The 21823-nt window shown below is 46.9% G+C and overlaps 2 protein-coding genes across 3 annotated transcripts in view; one reads left to right on the forward strand and one right to left on the reverse strand.

Moving 5' to 3' along the window:
* Nucleotides 1–226: 226 nt before the first annotated feature.
* On the reverse strand, nt 227–21423 carry LOC110741488 (translation initiation factor IF-2-like). Its single transcript, XM_031654766.1, has 6 exons — nt 20886–21423; nt 11097–11175; nt 8328–8442; nt 5483–6244; nt 692–859; nt 227–479 (listed from the first exon to the last, which is right to left on the reverse strand). Exons 1-4 carry the CDS (start codon nt 21421–21423, stop codon nt 6233–6235), a joined length of 744 nt encoding a protein of 247 aa, XP_031510626.1. The 3' UTR covers nt 227–479; nt 692–859; nt 5483–6232.
* TDRD7 (tudor domain containing 7) overlaps nt 21053–21823 on the forward strand; it is an 81600-nt gene continuing 80829 nt past the window's right edge. Inside the window, exon 1 of one of the 2 annotated variants that reach the window (XM_003911472.3) lies at nt 21053–21266. The gene's annotated coding sequence lies outside the window, so the exon portion shown is untranslated. The remainder of the gene's footprint in view (nt 21267–21823) is intronic. The other variant, XM_003911473.4, reaches the window with a different exon arrangement.

A 21823-nucleotide genomic window follows, 5' to 3' on the forward strand; every position in this document is an offset into this window, starting at 1 on the left:
TCAAAGAAACTCTCAATGAGAAACTGAAAAACCACACGCTGTCAAGTCCTTCCACCCTCTCAGTTCCCTCCCTCCCAAAGGCTTGCCCCCATCCCCTCCTCCACTTCGCTGTGGTGAGCAGAATCCTGTGCAGTGCACTAGCTTACACATCTTGAAAATTTTCGAGACTGTTCCTGTGCAGAGGCGAAAGAAGGAAGGAGAAATTTGGGAATCACGGGGAGGGGCATGAGTGCAAATCCCATTTATTTAAGAAGTCACAGGACCCAAACACGCTAGATGAGAGGTTCCAACAGGTTCCTCTGAGCCTAAGGGTCCCATGGGACTGGGGAGGGGAGGGGACTCTCATGTTGGTCCACTGGGCCCCCACTTCCATTTCAGCCGAGCAGGTCTGTTTTGACCAGTTTTGATTTCAATCATCAGAGAAACGCGTTGCTGTGAGGTAAGCTCTTGACAGTCTCCAATTTGGCCCCAGCCTATATCTGACAGGTAAGGAAAGGTAACCTAATTCGAAGCAGAACAGCTGCCCTAAGATCCCAGGGAGGCTCAGAGACCCCACCAGGGTTCCCAGTCCCTACCTTGAGGGTTCACAGCCTCCCAGCACCTCCTAGGCTCACTGAGAGGCAATGCCCAGCCCAGCCCTGTGGATGTCCCTGATCCACCCTGGTGCTCCTATAGAGAGAGGCCTGCTCACCTGGAAACTTCTCTCCATGTGAATTGAGGTGCTCTGCAGAGCAGAGAGCATGGCATAGAGTGAAGAGAAGTTCTTGAGGCATCAGCACTCCCATGGAGAATGAGCCAGGAGGTGGGGAGCTGGAATCCCGCCTGCTCCACTTCAGCTCCTCTGCTGACATCTCCCCTCCTGGAGGAGACAGAAGCTCAGGGAGCTGTGGCAGGGAGTAGGGGCACACCTGGGACCCAGTGAGCAACACTCACAGGAAAGAAGCCCAGCAGGAAGTGAGCACCCACCTCTGAGACACGTGGTCAAGGCCAGCACGCCCCTGACAGGAAGGCCTAGGGACTGTGTGGGGGCTTAGATCACAGACCACACACCTGAGAGCCGACAAGAGGCCGTTCCCAAGTCTCTAAGAGGGAGCATATTAGTCCGTTTTCACACTGCTGATAAAGACACACCCAAGACTGGGAAATTTACAAAAGAAAGAGGTTTAATTAAACTTACAGTTCCACGTGATTGGAGGCTAGGGAAGCCTCACAATCATGGTGGAAGATGAGGAGCAAGTCACGTCTTACATGGAAGGCAGCAGGCAAAAAGAGAGCTTGTGCAGAAAAACTCCCCCTTATAATAACCATCAGAGCTTGTGAGACTTACTATCACGACAAAAGCACAGGAAAGACCTGCCCCCATGATTCAGTTACCTACCACTGGGTCCCTCCCACAACACATGGGAATTCAAGATGAGATTTGGATGGGGACACAGACAGGAGCTCCCTGGGCCTACCACAGCAAACCCTGGCCACCTCGATTCAAAGCTACACCACCCTGCACTGGCCCCAGGCCTTCACACTCTGGTCTCTGCATCACGTGGTGATGATGCAGTTGTCCACACATTTGAACTGGGTGATGGAGGTGCAGACAGTGGGTGACAGGGCTCCTTGGCTTTCCTGTTTCGTTGTACCAGAGGAAGCCCTGGCAGTGATAGGGCAGCACTTTCTTGAACAGCTTCTGGAGACAGGGGGAGTGTCACCCAGGCATGGTCCACCTCAGTTCAGAGTCCCAGTCCCCCACACCTCCAGGCAGGGGTCACTGGTCTGAGCTGGAGCTCAGGAAGCTGAGTATGTGGCGTGAGATTTACTGGAGTCGCTGAGCTTTGGTCTCCGTTCACTGAGAGCACCCAGCACATGATGACCCACAACCAGAATCTTCCCAGATATCTGAGTTAGCATAGGGCCCCTCCACCAGCCCCCGGGGATCCCTGTTCCGGGTACCCCAAGCACAGGGATCAGCCATGTGGAAACTCAAAGCCTCTTTACAAATGGGAAAACAGGTTTGCTTTCCATACGCTTTCCCAAACGTAGGAAGGCCACGAGTGAGGCAGAGAGCTACTTCGTGTTCAAAAATAAATAACAGCCACAGTACATCTGGCAGCCATTTCCACAGAGCCAAGCACCAGGTCAGCACCTGCCATGGCTCACCTCATTTAATCCCTGCAAGAACCCTGTGAGGTTCATCCTCTTACCACCTTTATTCTCAGAGGAGCAAACTGAGGCTCAGTGAGGTGCAGCAAAATTCCTGAGATACACAGCTAGCTGGTGGCAGACTCCCCGCTGTGCTGTGGAAGGGACAGGCTCCCACCTATTGAATACCCAGTCCAGGAACTGTGGGGTAGAGATGAAGACCCAGTGGTTACACAGGAAGGTGGTGCTGTAGGGTATGTGTCTGCTCTGGAAGCCTGGTCCAGGGATGCCACCATATGCTCCTGAGTGCCCACCTGGAGGGTCCACATTGTGCAGATCTTGCCCAGGTACAGGGTTAACTCATTTTCATACTGAGTGGGACAAGGAAGGACACAGAGTCAGAGGCAGCACCAAAAACCACCAGGAGAATCGTGGGCTAGAGCTCAGACCAGGAAGCCCCAATTCCTTGGGGACTTGTGTGTGAAGAGGGATGTGAGTGCCCACAGCAAGAGAGGTTAGCATTCCCCTATTAAGAGCTTGTATGAAGAGCATCACTCTAGTGAGTCCTAAGGAAACATCCCCATTGTTGAGATGAGAAAACACAGGCTTAGGGATGTCAAATGGCTGCTCAAGGTCACACAGGGCAGAACTAAGAACTGCCCAAAGCTAGGGCTGCATCACGTTCCCACTAAGCTACCTGAAGCTTAGTCTGCTTCTGGCATGGAGAAGAGAGGATCTGAGGGAACCTCATTCCCCACCCCACTGCCCCCACTAAGTTGAGAGATCAGTTTTCAGTGTAGACCCACTGCTATTGTGTGCATGTTTGTGTTCTCTAAAATTCATGTTGAAGTGTAGTTGCCATTGTGACCATACTGGGAGATGGGACCTTTAAGAGGTGTTTAGGTCATGAGAGCTCTGCCGTCCTGGGTGGATTAACATCAGTATCATGAAGGTGGGTCTGCCCCCTCTTGCTCTCTCTCACCCTCTCTTTGCCCTTCTGCCATGTGATGCCTTCCACCATGGGATGATGCAGCAAGAAGGCCCTCACCAGATGCCAGCATCTTGACTGTGGACTTCCTAGCCTCCAGAACTGTGAGAAATAAATTTCTGTACATTATAAATTGCCCAGTCTATGGTGTTTTGTTGCAGCAGCACAAAATGGACTACAACACCCACCCTAGGAGAGTCCTTTAGACTTCAAAGCAAGGCACTTAATTTTCTTTCTTTTACAATAAAGGCAGTTTTGAGAACCTGAGCTATGAGGATCCCAGATCCAGCAAAGGGGCAAATGCCTGGAGGTTCCAGGGTGCGAGAAGGGTTGTCACAGCAACAAGAACATGAGCAGACAACTGGGGGAAGAGAAAATCCAAATGGCTGGTAAACAACTGACAGGTGGCTCAAGCCTATAAGTGGCAAATTAAAAAGCAAAGGAAGCATACAGTGGCATTTGCCACATGGACACCAGATTAGCAGGAATGTAAATGAATGACATCCCTCATTGTCAGGCTGGATGCAGGGAAGCAGACATCATTGGAGACTGCCGTGGCAACACAACTGCCACAGCCTCTTTGGAAAGTAATTTGGCTGAAGCGATTCAGATTTTGCATATGCATATCCTTCCACCAAGCAACCCCATGCCTGGAGTCTATCTTCTGTAGGGAATAAGTATGTGGTATAAGCCAAATTATATCTCCCAAAATTCATATGTTGAAGTGCTAACCCCCAGGACCTCAGAATGTGACTGTATTTGGAGACATAGTCTTTAAAGAGGTCATTAAGGTTGAGTTCATTGAGGTGGACTCTAATCCAGTCTGATTGATGTCCTCATAAGAAGAGGAGATTAGGGCACAAAGAGGCACAGAGTAGGGAGGTGGAGGTTGCAGTGAGCTGAGACCAAGCCACCACACTCCAGCCTGGGCAACAGAACAAGATTCTGTCTCAAGAAAACAAAGGAACAACAACAACAACAAAAAGAGGCACAGAGTAAAGACAATGTCAACACAGAGATAACAGGCGGCCATCTACAAGCCACGGAGAGAAGCCTCAGAAGAAACCCCCCCAGCCCACACCTTGATCTCAGAATTCTAGCCCCAGAATTGTGAGAAAACCAATTCTGTTGTTTAAGCCACATGGTTTGGGTACTGTTATGGCAGCCCTAGCAAACCAGTGCTCTTTAATAGGACACACATAAGATGTTCCCTGCAGCCCTGCTGAAATGGCAACAGAATGGAATCACATCCAGGTCCACCAGCATTGAAAGGCTGAATTGCTGTGGCAAAAAAAAAAAAAACAAAAAACAAAAAAAGCCTTCCTTATGGAATATTGTGAAGACAGGTGAGGCCAAGGCTCTGGGCCTACTGGGCTAAGATGATGTGTTCTGGGATGTGACAAGCTGAAGAGACACGTAAAGAATAGCTGAACCAACACCCCCCCCCCCAATTTTTATATATAAACCACCCTATTAAGCCTGATGATTTCTAAGGCTTGGAGCAGGTCTGGATGGACACAGGAGCTGATTCTTACATGGGATATCTGGGGCAGGTGGTTAAAAAAACAAAAATAGTAGCAACAGGCAAAAATGTTCATGGCCTAGTGTGATATGAAAACAATGAAAAAGTCTTTTCTCTGATATTCCTACAAGTATGTGAAGTGTCTTTCCACCTTACCAATTTGCAGGTGGGGGAGGAGTGGGACCCCACATTTCCGGGGGTACAACTGTGGGCCACTCCGTCGGAAGGCCCTGCTAGAGAGACCCCAGGAGTCCTTGTATACAAAACTGGGTTCCGGACCCATGCGGTTCATCTCATGGTACTGGCAGTGGAGACACCACCACCACCCCCCATGCCCGCTCTCACCCCAGACCAGCACTGGTCATTATTGGTGGTATAGGGCACCTACCCCTTGTCTAGGAAGATGGAGGAGTTGAACCCATCAACCAGTTCCTCACTGATCTCCCACATGGAGCTCTGCAAAAATGATGCCCTGCAGCCAGATCATCAGACATCAGGGCCCTCCCTGCCTGGCCATCACTGCAGCAGGAAACGCACATTAGAAATTCGGCTCCCCAGTTAAGGCACAGGTGGGCAACTGCATAGAGGAAATGAGCTGAAGTCTCAGGGGCACAGGATAACATCTGGGGAAATGTCCTTCACCCAGCACCCACCTTCCCATTTTGTCAGGCCCACCGGGGTTCCAACACCCAACAACCTGCTCCGGCCCAGGAAGGGCCCAACGCTCATCCCTTGCCTTCCCTCCGCTGCCTCCCTCCACACACACGGTGATGGGGAGGGGTTTGGGGCTGCCCAGGTGGGATCATAGTTGTGGCCTGGCCTGGACTTCTCTGTGTTACCTTTGGGTACTTCCTGCCAAATGACCAGAGGTGCCAGAAGTGAGTGCTGAACCAAAAAGTCTGTGGCAATGGAAAAGGCTCTCATGCTGGGCTTTCCTGAGGTCAGAGCCTCAGAAAGTCGGGATACAGCAGGAGAACCTCTTATTCTCTTTATTGGCCCCCATCGGGAGAGCTAGACGGGGGCTGTCTCTAGAATGTGAGTGCTGGTTATCAAAGTTCTAAGTTCTGTTGGGGCCTATCACCAAGGAAGTTAGGTCACTTCTCCAAGGTTCCATTACCTCAGCCCCTTCCTTCAAAGACCTCCCTTCCCAAAGGTCTCTCTGAGCCATTGGCTGCTCACCCTCCTCCTCTATGTCATCTCCTTAACTGTTCACAATTTTGCCAACACCGCCCCTCTGGGAAAACCCAAATGCAGCGAGGGCCCTAGGTTTCAGGAGACACAGCTGGATTCCAACCTTTATTTTTCTTACCACTTCTGTGCCCTGGAAAACTCACTGTACCTCTCAGAGCCTCTCCAGTCTCCCAACCTGCATAATGCAAGTCATCCCAGCATCTGCTTCCCAGAGACATCATCAGGCATACATGAGATAATTCTCATAACACTCATAGGTTGGTGTCACAAGTAACAAATGCACAAACTCAAGAGAAGGAAGAATTATAAGGATGGATGGGATGCAGCATGGACTTACAACTGAAGACATGCCCAGGTTCCACCAGTGTAATATTGGAAACGTTACTTCCACTCGGGCCTCATTTCTCATTCTGCACCAGGAGACGGTTAACATAAAATGAAACTCATATATGGTCATCCTGTGGCATAAAGCCTTCCAATGCTTTCCTGTTATATTTAGAATCAGACCCAGGTGTCTCATCCCAGCCTGTGTGGTAGGTAGGCTGCATGCATGCACAGCAGCTTGCAATAAACCTCACTGCTGGGATTCATGCCCTCGTGTAACCATAAAGTGGTTAGTGACTCCCCTTCTGACTAAGAGAATACAGCAGAGTGACAGGCTATCTCTCCTGTTTGAGTCCGTTAGGGCTGCTATAAGAAAGTGCCACAGACAGGGTGGTTCACCAATAACAGAAATGTATTCCTTGCAGTTCTGGAGGCTGGAAGTCTGAAATCAGGGTATCAGCATGGTCCAGTTTTGCCGAGGTCCCTCTTCAGGGTTGCAGACTGCCAGCTTATTGTTGTGTCCTCAGATGGTTGAAAAAGGGTGAAGGAACTCCCTGGGGTGCCTTTGAAAAGGGCACTAATCCCATTCATGAGGTCTCCACCCTTATGACCTAATTATCTTACAAAGGCCCCGTCTCCTAATATTATCACATTGGGAATTTGGCTAACAACACATGACTTTTAGGGAACATAAACATTCAATCCATTGCAACTTCCAACATTTAGTTACAAAAAAATGTGCCAATTCCCTCGTCCTTGCTGTCTCCTGTGTTTCTCCCTCCCTTTCCTTGTCCTTCTCTGTCCCTCCTCCTCTCGCTGCCTCTGTCACAGTCATCTAACTGAGGAAGCAAATTTGCATGTCAGGAGCTATCCGACATAGAGGCCCACATGACGAGGAACTGGGGAACACCCAGGCCAACAGCCAGAAAGGAACTCAGGCTTAGTCCAAACTGGTTCTGCCAATACCCACATGAGTGAGCTTGGGGGCAGCTCCTCCCACAGCCCAGCGTCGGTTGAGACCACAGCCCCAGCTTCCTGAGAGACCTTCAGGCAGAGGCACCCAGGTAAGCCATGCCCAGGTTCCTGATCCACAGATTGTGAGATATTAAATATTTGTACTTTCACATGGCTAATGTTGTGAGAAGAATGGGTAACTCACCTAGTCTCCCAGGCCCCAGGATCTGGCCCTGCCATCATTCCCCTCCTCTCCCATTCTCTCCTCCAGAGCTCCCCCAAGCCACACTCCCCAAGCCACACTGGCTCTTTCTTTTCTTTCTTTTTATGAGATGGAGTCTCACTCTGTTGCCCAGGCTGGAGTGCAGTGGCGCGATCTCCGCTCACTGCAAGCTCTGCCTCCTGGGTTCATGCCATTCTCCTGCCTCAGCCTCCCGAGTAGCTGGGACTACAGGCGCCTGCCACCACGCCTGGCTAATTTTTTGTATTTTTAGTGGAGACAGGGTTTCATCGTGTTAGCCAAGATGGTCTCGATCTCCTGACCTCATGATCCACCCGCCTCGGGCTCCCAAAGTGCTAGGATTACAGGCGTGAGCCACCACGCCCAGCCACCACTTGCAGTTTTAACCATTATCAGTTTTTGCTATAAACTGAATGTTTGTGTTTCCCCAAATTCCTGTTTTAAAACCTGTCCCCCAGTATGATGGTATTTGGAGATTTGACCTTTGGGAGGTGATAAGGTTGTGAGGGTGGAGCCCTCATGAATGGCATCAGTGCCCTTACAAAACAAGCCACAGAGAGTTCCCTCTCTGCCTTCTGCCATCTGAGGACACAGCGAGAAGACAGCTGTCTATGAACCAGGGAGTTGGCCCTCACCAGATACCAAATCTTCTGGGACTTTGAGCTAGGACATCCCAGCTTCCAGAACTGTGAGGAATAAGTTTCAGTTATTGATATGTCATCCAGTTTTTGGTATTTTGTTATAGCAGCCTTAATGGACTAAGTTTTATTTTGGGTGGATTCATTTTACTGGTAATATTTATTATGAGGGACAAAGCGTCCTTGGGGTGAGCGCATTGTACTTTTAAAATGTACAGATACTCAATTTTGACCCAGCTTTTTAGGGACATGCTTCTTGCCTTAAAAGCTTCACAGCTCTCAGTCCCTCCCTGCCCCACTTATGAAATAGGAAAGGATGTTCTCAGATTTACTTACAAGGTACAAACAGATGAAAGCCAACACAGTGGTTCCAGTCATTCTGATTGGGAATTGAAAGCAGGGGTCCCATTCATATATCCTGATTTGGAACCAAGCTCTTTTTTCTCTCTCTCTGTGAATGAATAAACAGTGAGAAAAGAGGGGCTGTGATAGGTAAACAAATGCCCCATTCATCTGAAAACAACCCCATCCCTTCCTCTCTATCTTGGCATTTACTGTAGAGAGAGAGCAGTGTTAGTTTCCACAGTTTTCATTCTCCTCTTATTCTTATGTGCAGATGCTCAGTTTTATTCAGGACAGCAATTCACCAAACTAAAAGACTAAAGTTCCCAACCTCTCTTGCAGCTAAGAGTGACCTAAGTTCAGGCCAATTAGATGTGACCACAATGTGGTGTGGGACTCTGGGGAGACTGTTCAGATGGAACTGACCCAGCTGGGAGGGCCCCCTTTGCCCTGCCTTGCCTGCTCTCTGAAATGCAAACATGGTGGCCGGTCAAGGCTGGAGCTCCAGCAGCCACATTGGACCATGAGACCGCATTGAGGATGGAAAGCACATACAAGATGCAAGAACAGAAACACATGATTCATAAACTTCTGCAGTGGTCAGTTCAAGGTCAGTATGGATGGCCTGTCTCTGTAAAGTATTGATCCTGGGTGTGTCTGTGAGGGTGTTGCCAAAGGAGATTAACATTTGAGTCAGTGGGCTGGGAAAGGCAGACCCACCTTTAATCTGGGTGGGCACCATCTAATCAGCTGCCAGCACAGCTAGAATATAAAGCAGGCAGCAAAATGTGAAAAGAGAGACTGGCCTAGCCTACCAGCCTGCATCTTTCTCCTGTGCTGGATGCCTTCTGCCCTCTAACATCAGATTCCTAGTTGTTCAGTTTTGAAATTTGGACTGGTTCTCCTTCCTTCTTAGCTTGCAGACGGCCTATTGTGGGACCTTGTGATCGTGTAAGTTAATACTTAATAAAGTCCCCTTTATATATACAACTATCCTATTAGTTCTGTCCCTCTAGAGAACCCGGACTAATACATGTCACTATTATTTTAGGGATTTTAGTATATGTAGCCATATTGAATGTTAACCAAAGTATGAGTTTTGACATTGCTCATTGTGTGACTTTGAACAAGACACCTACCTTCTCTGGGACATATACATCCCCGTGTGCCTAGTGGCAGAGGTAGATATGCGGTCTACATGTATGATTCTGAGATCAGGTGCTTTTATCTGTCTAACATCCAACTCATCTTCTATTGGAGACAGCACCTCAGTTTTTTTCTTGAGGAACTACCCCTTCCCACCCTCACTCTTAGTGCTTAAATGAGACTGACACCACTTCTTGTCTCCAGTGGTGAACATGTGACCCAGGCCCCTGCAAGTGTGGGAGGCACAGAGCTGGCTGCATGAGACCAACCTTGCCTGGGGATCCCTTGTGTACTGCACTTGTGGACACAGTGAAGCAGGAACTCACCAGCATGTTCTCTTCTTGGTCCAGACACAGGGCCCCTGGAGCATGCCTGACCATGGGCACTAGGCCTGGCTGTTATATGTGGTGTCCCTCAGCATCTACCTGAGTTAGGGAGGCTTCTTCACCATATGCACCTGAGCCACCCCACCCTGACACTCTGTCTTGCGTTGATGGAGCTTGACACTACATCCCCACTGAGCACACTGAGGCAGTTTCACACCCAACCCTTCACTATACATTTGGGAAACCGAATTCTCAAAAGAGACAGGGCCTGGCTTAGACCACAGAAGATGCACAGAGTCTAGAAGGTAAGGGAAGGCTCCAGCTTCCTAGGCCAGTGCTCAGCCTCCTCCCAGAGGGAAAGAAGAAAGAGGTTGGAGGCAGCTCTGTTATGGGTCAGTAGCATCGGCCCAGGAACTCAGGGCATGAGCAGGGCAGACATAGGGCTCCCTAAGGGCCCCAGCACAGCCATGAGAGGCCAGGGCCGAGGTCTTCAGGCCACTGGTCTGGGCACCTGGAAGTAGGATAAGCCTTACCCCCTAGTGAGACAGAGACTATGGGAGAGAAAGCCTCCATTTCCTCCTGTATTAATTGCGGTGCTTGGGTGAGTGACCCCAAGGGTTCCACATACTCAGAAAGTGTCTGTTGATATGGCTTATCCGTCAGTGCCCATTGTGCTCTGAGACCCTAGGAAAATGCTCTCCACTCCCTGGACATCCTTCAGAGCAGAGAGAGGTGTGGAGCTTGGGTGATGAGGGTTTGCTATAGGGCAGAGGGTGCCAGAGCACTGGACAGGAATGAGGCTGGTCCTTGTTGGATCTGCATTTGGAAGTAGGGGGAAGCATTGCTCTGGCCGAGATAAGGATGCCTGACACCAAAGGAAGTGGAGGCAAAAAGCTGCCAAGGGAGGCTTCCGAGGCTCCTCACACTGCCCGTGGAGCCTGCGGACCTGCTTCTTTGCCTCCTGGAGAGGCAAAAAACCACTGCCTTAAGGTCACCCAGCTGGAGTGTGTGACTTAAGTTGAGGCGTTCTGGCCTGGGGCTGCAGTGCTATGGCTGGCCACCAGGAGGCGGTGAGACTCCTGTGTCCGTGGTGCCCACTGTGGTTTACCAGCAACTGGGGCCACGGAAGAGACCTGCAGAGGTCACGCTTGCTGTCCTCCTTCCTCAGGCCTGATTTGCACCTTTTATTTGTATTGATCATCTCCACAGTCTTAGCTGGTCAGAAGGTGGGGAGGTGGAAAGTCTGCAATCCTCCCATTTATTCATTCAGCAGCTATGCCTGAGCACTCACCCTGTGCAGGTGCCCCAGTGGGCCCAGCATGCTGTGCTGAGATCAGCCGAGTGGTCCCTGCTCTCCAGGAGCTCACAGTCTGGAGGGGAGATGAACAAAGGCATGTGAAAGAAAAGAGAAAGTGCTGCAGAGAAAATGAAGTAGGGTGCTGAGAGGTGGGGCTGGGAAGTCACTGGGTGGGGCTCAGAGGGGCCTTACATTTATGCTATGAGCAGAAGGACCAGAGGGAGCCAGCCCTGCACACATTTGGGAACAATGTGTCAAGGAGAAGGCACCACTGAAGCAGAGACTCCGAAACAGAGGTGGGTTTGATAGAGGAGGTTAGAAAGAGCCAGTGTATAGGCTGGGTGTGGTGGCTCACACCTGTAATCCCAGCACTTTGGGAGGCCGAGGCAGGTGGATCACCTGAGTTCAGGAGTTTGAGACCAGCCTGGCCAACATGGTGAAACCCCATCTCTGCTAAAAGTACAAAAATTAGCCAGGCGTGGTGGTGTATGCCTGTAATCCCAGCTACTCAGGAGGCTGAGGCAGGAGAATCGCTTAAACCTGGGAGGCGGAGGTTGCAGTGAGCTGAGATTGCGCCATTGCACTCCAGCCTGGGCAAAAAGAGCAAAACTCCGTCTCAAAAAAAAAAAAAAAATTGATATTGATAAAAATAACTTCAAGCCAGGCCTAGTGGCTCACATCTGTAATCCCAACAATTTAGGAGGCCGAGGTGGGAGGACTGCTTGAGGTCAGGGGTTTGAGACCAGCCTAGGCAACATAATAAGACCTTGTCTCTACAAAAAAAATAAACATTCCATCCACTGCAGCATCCTAAATTTATAACAGTATAGTTTGAATTAATACCAACTTAGCTTCAATGGCACACAAAAATGCTGCTCCTATACAGTTCATCCCCTCCTACCTTTATGTTGCTGTTATCACAATTTATATCTTTTCTTCCCTTGAGACAGGGTCTTGCCTGTTCATCCAGGCTGGAGTGCAGTGGTATGATCATAGCTCACTGCACCCTCAAACTCCTGGGTTCAAGCAATCCTCCCACCTCAGCCTCCTGAGTAGCTGGGACTACAGATGTGTGCCACTATGCCTGGCTAATTGTTTTAATTTAATTTTTTTTTTCTTTTTTAAGATATGGGGTCTCTCTACATTGCACAGGCTGATCTTGAATTCTTGGCTTCAAGTGGTCACCCAACCTTGGACTCCCAAAGTGCTGGGATTACAGGCATGAGCCACTGTGCCTGGCCATAAATTACACATTTTACATGTGTGCCCATTAAAAGATTTATAATTACTTTTCACGTATTTGTCTTCTGAACCACATAGGAAATAAAGAGTTACAAACCAAAAATGCAATAATACTGCTTTTATATTAATCTATGCAGTTATCTTTACTAGAGATCTTTATTTCTTCATATGGCTTCAATTTGCTGTCTAGTGTCCTCTCATTTCAGGCCCCAAGGACTCCCATTAGCATTTCTTGTGAGAGCAGGTCTACTGGCAATGAACGTCCTCAGATTTTATCTGTGAATGTCTTAATTTATCCTTCATTTTTGAAAGATACCCATTTTTGAAAGCTTACCCTAACTCCAGCAAGTCACACCAGGAATGTGGGCCACCACTCCTAAGGCTGCACACACACACACACACACACACACACACACACACACACACTGCTTTGTAAATAAAGCTCCCATAATTACCTGCCTGTAATCCCAGCACTTTGGGAATCCAAGGTTGGGTGACCACTTGAAAGATAGTTTTGCCAGAGAGAGAATTCTCCCTTGAGTTTTTCCTTTCAGCACTTTTTCATTCCACTGCCTGCTGGTCTCCATGGTTTCTGATGAGAAAGCAACTCTTCATCTTATTGAGGAGTCCTTATGTGTGATTACTCATTTCTCTTTTTCTGTTTTCAAGATTCTCTCTTTGTCCCTGACTTTTGACATTTTGATTATAATATGTCTTGGAGTGAAGCTCTTTGAGTTTATCCTAGGAGATTGTGGAATTTATCCTTGGATGTTTGTTGAGTTTCTTGGATCTGTAGATTCATTTCTTTCATCAAGTTTGGGACATTTTTCAGTCATTATTTCTTCAAATGTTCTTTCTTTCCCCACTCTCTGTACCCTTTCTGAAACTCTCATATTGTAAATTTGATTCACTTGATGGTGTCCTATAGGGCCCTTAGTCTCTGTTTACTTTTATTTATTCCTTTGTCTTCCTGCTCCCCAGACTGGATAATTTCAATTTCCCTGTCTTCAAGCTCATAGACACTTTTTTCCACTTGCTCAAATCTGCTGTTGAATGCCTCTAGTTAATTTTTCATTTCAGTTATTATCATTTTCATCTCCAGAATTTCAGTTTGATTCCTTTTTATTTCCATTTGTTTATTGATATTCTTTCTTTGTTCATATATAATTCTACTGATTCCTTTTAGTTCTTGTTTATAGTTTTCTTTATCTCATTAAACATATTTAAGGCAGTTGACTTAATGCCATTGACTAATAATTCCAATGCCTGGTCTTTCTTAGAAAAGATTTCTGTAAACTTCTTTTTTTTCTGTGAATGGACCATGTTTTCCTCTTTCTTTGCATGTTTTGTAATTGTTTGTTGAGAGCTAGAGATTTAAAATATCATGTTGCACTAACTGGATATCTAATTCTTCAATGCCTCAGAGATTTCTTATACTTTATGAGGACTGGGTCATCTATTTATGACTTTTAAAAACTATTTTTGCAAGATATATATTGTTGTGTGTGGTCACTAAAGTTTCTGTTCCATCATTTCTGTAATCAACCAGTGACCTGACAAAGATTTCCTTAAATGTCTGGCTCCCAAAAGACGTGGGGGTGGGAGCACAAGTATTGTCTCTTTAAATCTCCAGGAAGCTGCTTCAGCTTATGAAGGTTGAAACAACGACTGTCAGCCTCTGTGCTGGCCCCTCAACAATCAACAGCAGAAATCAGCACTCAGAACACAAAACCTAATATTTGAAGAACAAAGTCCTTATTGCTTACCCTAGCTCCAGCAAGTCACACCAGGCATGTGGGCTGCCACTCCTAAGGCTGCACACACACACACAGACACACACCCACCCACACATTTCATTGCTTTGTAAATAAAGCTCCCATAATTACAGTGATATTTACAAGTGAGCTTATAGTTCAACCTGTAGTGTACAAAGGGAGGAAAATACCACGTTAGTGCTGACACACCGTATCACTCTCAGATTAAGAACCACATTCTTAGAGGAAATCTCCTGCACTGTCTCACTCTAGCCGGCAGCTTGCTAGCTCTCCTTAGCCAACTGCTAGCCCCCAGGTGCTATACTTTTCTAATTACAAATACAAAACATCCTGTTTTAAGGAAGTTGCTGCTGAGAGCGAGGAGTCCAGTTTTAAATGAAAAAGACTGTGTGAGGCGATGAGGGAGAATTGGGAGGAAGATGAAGAAGACTATCTCTTGTACTTATGGTAGGGGAAATACAATTTGGGGCTAAGTAAACTCCAGAAAGACCCCCAAAAAGAATGATTCTAACTTCCTCAACTGGTGTGAGCACTAGAGCAAGTGAGGTAATTTTGTAGTGGGGTGATGCAGAATTCTAGTAAAGATAAATGTGTGTATCCCTATGTCTACTGGTGTAAACAAGAATATCCTGCTCAGCTTCTGTCTGGGTGGAGTTGGCTGTTGGGGGATTTCAAGTAGCAGTATTATCTGACCCAGCACCCCTGTTTTATGACAAATATTTTGTAATCTCTTCATTTACTTTCCTGAAGTGAAATTCACAGATAAAAATAGCGTTGGAAAATTCACTGTATAGTAAAACTGTGAGGAAAATTTGTGTTTATATATAAAGCAGAGGTCTGTCATCTACATAAATGACTGGCACAACATCCACATGTTGGTTGAGACAAGGGAAACTTCTCTGATATGGGGGAAGTACCACAAGCCATCCCAGCCCACGCACTCAATGCCAGGAGGTGCACCTGATCTTTTTGACAACCAAAAATAACCTCATAAAAGCACAAAACAAAGAGCCCCAGGCTTCGGGGGAGGGGGTGTGTATTGGGGCAGAGCCCACTGTCTCAAGAGTGGTTGAGTACCTATGGGGAGTAGTTATTTCCCAAAGATAACCACTGATGTATAGAAATTGACCAAACAGCCCCAAGAGAAGGCTCTTTTGCTACTTTCTGTGTTCACTTTGCCACATAAGGGAATCCGAGGCTAGAAACAGAGCCAAAGGGCTCTGGTGTTCTATGCAACCTCCCAATTTAACAAAAGGTCAAGTCCTAAATTATTTATCCCAGGGAAAGCAACTAAGGGGTAGTGATTCTTCCCATATAGTACACTTCTAATCGGAGCCCACACTTCTCAAATACCGTCTGCTTCTTTGATTTCAGTGTCAGCTCACCTATACTGAGCACCTCCTCTGCACCCATATAGTTTCTTCTCACTGCCTCCACACTTCCTCATCCCTAGCAGCTATTGCAATATAATTCTTGTGCCATCTGGTTTATTGGCTATTACAGAATCAGTCATATTGTGGTTGATTGCTTTGCTTAAAATATTAGTTACCTCACCTCCATGCCCCACCCCACAGCTGGGGCCCTAAGCCAGCTAACTCTTAGCAATATCCACATCCTTGGAATCATTCTTATTTGAGGGTCCTAAGACTGAGCTATATGAATGACCTACAACTCAGGAGAGGGCAAAGGTGACCTCTTAGACAGCCAAGACCCTCCTCTGTTGGTTCTATGACCTTTCTCTACACAATATCCCTTTAAGCTTTCATTATCCCCTGTTTTCCAGTGTGCTGTGGCTGTGTGGCCTCTAAAGCTTTAGTGATCAGTCCCTTCTGGGGATTAGGCCCTTTCAGCTGACTCACCTTGGAGGGCTTTGTGGGCAGATTAGGGGGTTTTGCTTGATCAGCACATCCTTAGCTTTACCAGGGCCTGGATTTTAGCAGGGCTTCGGCAATCTCTGCCTTTTGTTTTTTGTTTTGTTTTGTTTTGTCTTTTCTCCTTACTCAGTTGAAACAAATGCAGTTGTCTAGAAATTCCTCTGCATCTGTTCATGAGGCAATTAAAGCTGATGGGAGAGGCAGTGATTATGATGTTAATGATTAACCAAAAGTAGATCTGTCCAAAGATTCCTTTGGTCATGGATCTATTTTTCCTGACCTTATGTAAGCAAAAAGTACTCATGTGGTTGAGTTCCATCTGTATACATAATTTTGAACATGCTGTAGTTTAGCTTCAAATGGGGTATTGTTAAAATTATTTGCAATCAAATAACTCAGCAACCAAAGATGAATAAAATGTAAACTCTTTTCAAGTTGTTCACAAGGGAGATGAGATATAAAACCACTTGCTATGTTCTCTCTGCTACAAATATATTCAAGGAACAAAGCATTCTAGAAGCTCAGCTAAAGGAGCAATGATTGTCAGGTGGGGGATTCGAGGAAGGCTTCCTGAGAGAGGAACTACTCCAGACATTGAATAATGTTATTACCAAGTCCCTGCTGTTCATTTGATAGATCATAAACTGATAGAAATGAAAGTTTTGTTTCGGTTTTTGTTTTCTTTTTGGAGTCAATATAGAAAAGAAGGGAAGTGAGATGATAGCACCTAGAGGTCTAAATTGTCACTCTAAATTTTACAAGTGACAAAGCTGCCTATGGTGGCTGTAAAGTCTGAGAGGCTCTTAGAGAAAGGATGAGGAATGTATTCTTCTTGGGCTGTATTGCAAAGACTAAAAGAACTATCAGGTAAGAAAAAAACAAAATGAACTACAGACATGTTCCTGGACCATGCTTGCTATCTCACCTTCATTCTAAATGGTGCTTGCTGATGAGAGATGAAACAGAGAAAGGACAGAGATTCAACTCAACCAATAGCATTGGTCCTGCCTATTTTGTACAGGTATTTTGGTGTTTGCATCCAATGTGACACTCTCCAAACGTACAGGCTCCCCAGGTGTGGACAAAATGCATGAAGGGCTTTGGATGGAGGTTTCACACTGGAAATATGTCCATCTTTCTCTGCCAAGGATAAGCTGCCAACAAAGCTATCGTCCTTCTCCATACTTGGGCCTTGATTTGCACTCCCTTTCCATGATAACTTCTCTCTTGTCTCTGGACAGGCACAATGACCTGCCAGGCTTCTGCTTAGTGGCCAGCTTTTACTAATTCCCCCTCCCATCTACCTTTCCTACCCTAAAAGCCACCTTAAGCAGAGTACCAAGGACCTCTCTACAGCCCTTGAGGATGGGAAATTATGCCTGCCTCTCTTAAAAGAGATCTAGATGCTCCTGGCCACTGCCCCTGTTGTCCAAAGATATGCTTGGGCTTTTGCAGAGGAAGAATGCCTTCCACTTGAGTCCTGTTCATTTCAAAAACTCTGCTATTTGGGCCCAGGATATACACTTTCCTCTAGGGAAATTTTTAACAGGGGTTCACAGTGGAGTTTTAAGGACTCCAAATCCTCTCTGACAGCATACATCAAAATTTGCTTTCATCTATTCTGACTTCCCTACAAAAGGGTAAGAACCATTGTGCCTATAGAGTAACCAGTCTGTGCCATCTCTGATATCTCTTAATTCTCCTGAAATACAATTATATCCAGGGTATGGGGTGAATTCTTGAACTCCCTGGGCCTTGGGCCACTTCACTAAGACAAAAAAACCACAACGTCCTAACCTGCCCTTGCTCTGGCAGATACCCAGGCACTTCTGAGAACCTCCTGATGTCTTGGACAAAAAACCTACCTGCAGAACAGACACTTTACCCAAGAACACATATGAAGGGCCAATAAACACATGAAGAGATGCTCAACATCATTAGTTCTGGGGAAATGCAAATTGAAAGCTCAGTGTGCTGTCCATATACATCCACTGGAATGGCTAAAATTAGAAAGACAGGTAATACCAAGTATTGGAGAAGATTTAGAGCAACTGGAAGTCTTACACATTACCAAGGAGGGAGTAAAAGTGGGAGTACAAAATGGTGCAGCCACATTAGAAAACAGTTTGACAGTTTCTTAAAAAGTTAAGCGTATACCTATCCCACAACCAGATGTTCTATTCTTAAGTCTTTATGCCAAAAAACCACATCACCACACAAAGACCTGCATATGGTTGTTATTACAGCTTTATTTATAATAGCCCAAACTGGAAACAACACAAATGTGCATGAAATGTGAATGAATAAACAAATTGTGATAGAGCCATGCAATGGCTTACTATTCAGCACTAAAAAGGAACCAACTACCGCTATGTGCAACAACATGGATAACTTTCAAAAATGTTACACTAAGTGATGAAGTCAGACACAAAAGATTACATCCTGCATGATTCCATTTATATGATATGCTAGAAAAGGCAAACCTATGATGACAAAACTCAGATTAGTAGCTGCTAGGGGATAAAGGTAGGGGGAGAGAATTAACTGTAAAGGGGCACAGGAGAAATTTTGGAATTATGAACTAATCCCATATATTGATTGTGGTGGTAGATACACAATTAAAGACATTGGTCAAAACTCATCAAACTGTACATTTAAATAGGTATTATATGTCAACTATCAATAAAGCTGGTTTAAAAAAAAACTACCTGCAGAGCTTCATTTTTCTATACATATAGGACAGTCTAAACATGGAACATCTTTGCAAGGATAAAGGATCTCAAACTTGGGTTCAACTACATTATTTTATGATTTATTCTACATATTAGACTCCGAAATTTTTTTTTTAATTTCCTGCTACTACCAGCACTCTTTCCTTTGGCAGCTGCTTTTTATATCTTTCTCTTCTAAAATGTGGAGCCACAGGATGTTGTGAGCACTGCAGAGACCAAATTGGGGTGGCTGTCTTTTAGGCCTGTCTTGGCCCATTCCTGCTGCTATAACAAAATATCTTAGACTGGATAATTTATAAATAATAGAAATTTATTTCTTACAGTTCTGGAGGCTTGGAAGTCTAATATCAAGGTGCCAGCAGATTTGGCATCTTGTGAGGACTTGTTCTCCTCCTCAAAGATGGCATCTTCTTGCTGAATCCTCATACAGTGGAAGGGGCAGAAGGCTCCCTTAAACCCCAAGGGCACTAATTCTATTCACAAGAACAAAGCCATCATGACTTGTCAAAGGTCCACCTCTCAACACCGCAGGAATGGGGATTAGGTTTCAACATGAATTTTGTTGGGACACACACATTCAGACCATAGCAAAGTCTATTAAAAATCCACTGCAATGTTTGGAGTAGACTGGAGGGGACAGAACAGAGAAAGACATCTGAAATAGACTGAAATAGAGCAGAGGAGATGCAGAGAAATTCCAGAGAGAGACATTTAGGCAAACAGTCAGGGACCAGATCTGGAATACAAAAGAGAACAGTGTTCAAAGAAGAACCCTGTTCAAAAACCTTGAACAATTCCCCACTGCCTTTGGGGAAACATCCAAGTGTTTGAGCACTGGATATCAGGTTTTCCAGATTTACTTCCAATTTATCTTTTTATTGCCTACTGCATCTTTTCACTGAATCAAAAGCTCTATAAGCACAGGCTTACCCATGAAAATTTGTTATTTAACAGCAGTTGTTCAATATGTATTAGTTGATTGTCCATTCACCTTCTGATGGATGTTTGTGTTTTTTCCATTTGGGGCTGTGGCCAACAAAACTACCACAAGCATTCTTGTACAGGTTTTTGTGTGGACATATGCTTTCATTTCTCCTGGGTAAATACCCAGGAATGGAATTGCTGGGTTGTGTGGTAGGTCTGGTACATCCCTACAATACCCGTCAGCAATAGAAAGACATGAACTATTGATACATGTAACAACATGGGTGAACATAATTTATTAAACAAAAGAAGTCAGGTAGCCCCCCAAAAGGATAGTACATACGATTCCATATATAAAAGTTGTATATATAACTCTAGAAAAAGCAAGCTAATCTATAGCAACAGAAAGCAGGTGAGCAGTTGAGGGGGCAAGGGACAGGGAGGGACAAGATATAAGAATTACGAAGGATCACAGTAAAACTTTTTTGGGTGGTGGATATGTTCATGATTTTGATTGCAGTGATGGTCTCACAGTGATATATATATATATAAATTTATCAAACTGTACATTTTAAACGTTCAGTTTATTGTATGTCTTATACAATGCAGTCAAGCTGTAATAAAATACCGGTTGAATAAACAGCAAGTTCCCAGTAAATGCATATCCGATGGTGCAGAGAAGCGTTCAATGTTGGCTGAAGGAATGCAAAGCAGGTGCCCAATAAGGGTTGGTGGAGTTAATGTGCAGAAGAAATAGGTATTAGGTGTTCAATAACTTTAGAATGAATGAATAAATTTGACAGATATTTATCGCTGATCGTGTGCTAGGCACTATTCTAGGCTCTGGGAATAGGTTAAGGAACCAAACAAAAATCCTTGTGCTCACAGAGCTTTAATTTTAGAAGGACAGCAGACAATAAAAGCCTAAGTAAAATACATATAGTGTGCTACATAGGTGCTAAGGAGAAATAAGGCTGAGAATGGGGATAGGGAAAGTCAAGGAAGGAGGTTGACATGTTAAGAGACTGTGCCCACCGTCATTGAAAGGGTGATGCTTGAGAAAGGCCTGAAGGATATGGGCGGACAGAGTGTGTGTCTAGGGCAATAAAAAGTAACTGCTCCAGATGTGGAAGAAAATAATGTGCAGGAGTTGAACTGTTTGGAAGGAGGGTGAGCCCCTTAGGAGGAGCCGCCCACGCCCCCTGCTGGGTCCCGGCTCGCTCGGCCAGCGCGTACCTGCGTTGTCCACCAGGAGGCGCTTCCGCACCCGCCCCGCAGGCGTCTTCCGCCGCCGGCCGGTGCGTGGGCACGCGCAGAAACCGCTAGGCGGCGTCGGTTTCCTTTCCCACGCGCGGACGCCGGCGTGGGCCGACGCGACCGAGGCGTCCGCGCGTGCGCAGAGCCGAGGCCAGGCTGCCCTCGAAGCGGGGCGGGGCGAAGCGGGGCGGGGCCGAGCAGGGCGGGGCGGGGGCTTGAGGTGATTCCCGAGCCGCGGGGCGGCTCCAGCGGTGCGGGGAAACCGAAAGTGGGCGGCGGCCGCGGCGGGGCCCTTGGCGGAGACGGCGGCGGGAGCTGGGCCCAGAGGCGCCGGGACGGGCCGTGGGCCCCCGGAACGAGGTGAGCGCAGGTCCTGCGGGCTCCGGGCGCGACAGGTGCCGGGCGACGTCGGACGGGATTTCGGGCGGGCGCGGCGCACCTGGGTCACCGGTGGGACCGCGGCCAGGGCCGGAGGCTCCAACAGGCTCGGGGCCTCTTCCCTGCAGCCGCAGGGCATTGCCCCGGACACGACGCCTGGGAACCGGGCTGGGCGCCGGGGGAGTTGGAGTTCCAGAGCGTTGTGTTTTAAATCTCTGAAGGGACCCCGCTCCGGGCCGGGCCGGGCGTTCACGCGGGAGTCGGACGGAGCCTCCTGCTGCCTCTAAAGCTCTGTGCCGTGGGGGAAATGCAGCAGCGGGGTGTGGACACAGGCGGGAGATGCGGACCAGGAAGTGGTTCCCGCTACCGGAGCGACAGGCCGCAGCCGCCGCCCCCAGCGACGAATGTCCGCGCTCCGCTATTTAAACCCAAGTATTTTACACCGCGAACTTCTCTTAAGGTCTCTATAATCTGGAGACGAGCCCCAGGCAGGCCGCTCAAGTCATGCAGGGCACACATCCCCATTTCTCTCAAACCAG

Source organism: Papio anubis, chromosome 13 (assembly GCF_008728515.1).
Source record: "Papio anubis isolate 15944 chromosome 13, Panubis1.0, whole genome shotgun sequence".
Taxonomy (NCBI): domain Eukaryota; kingdom Metazoa; phylum Chordata; class Mammalia; order Primates; family Cercopithecidae; genus Papio; species Papio anubis.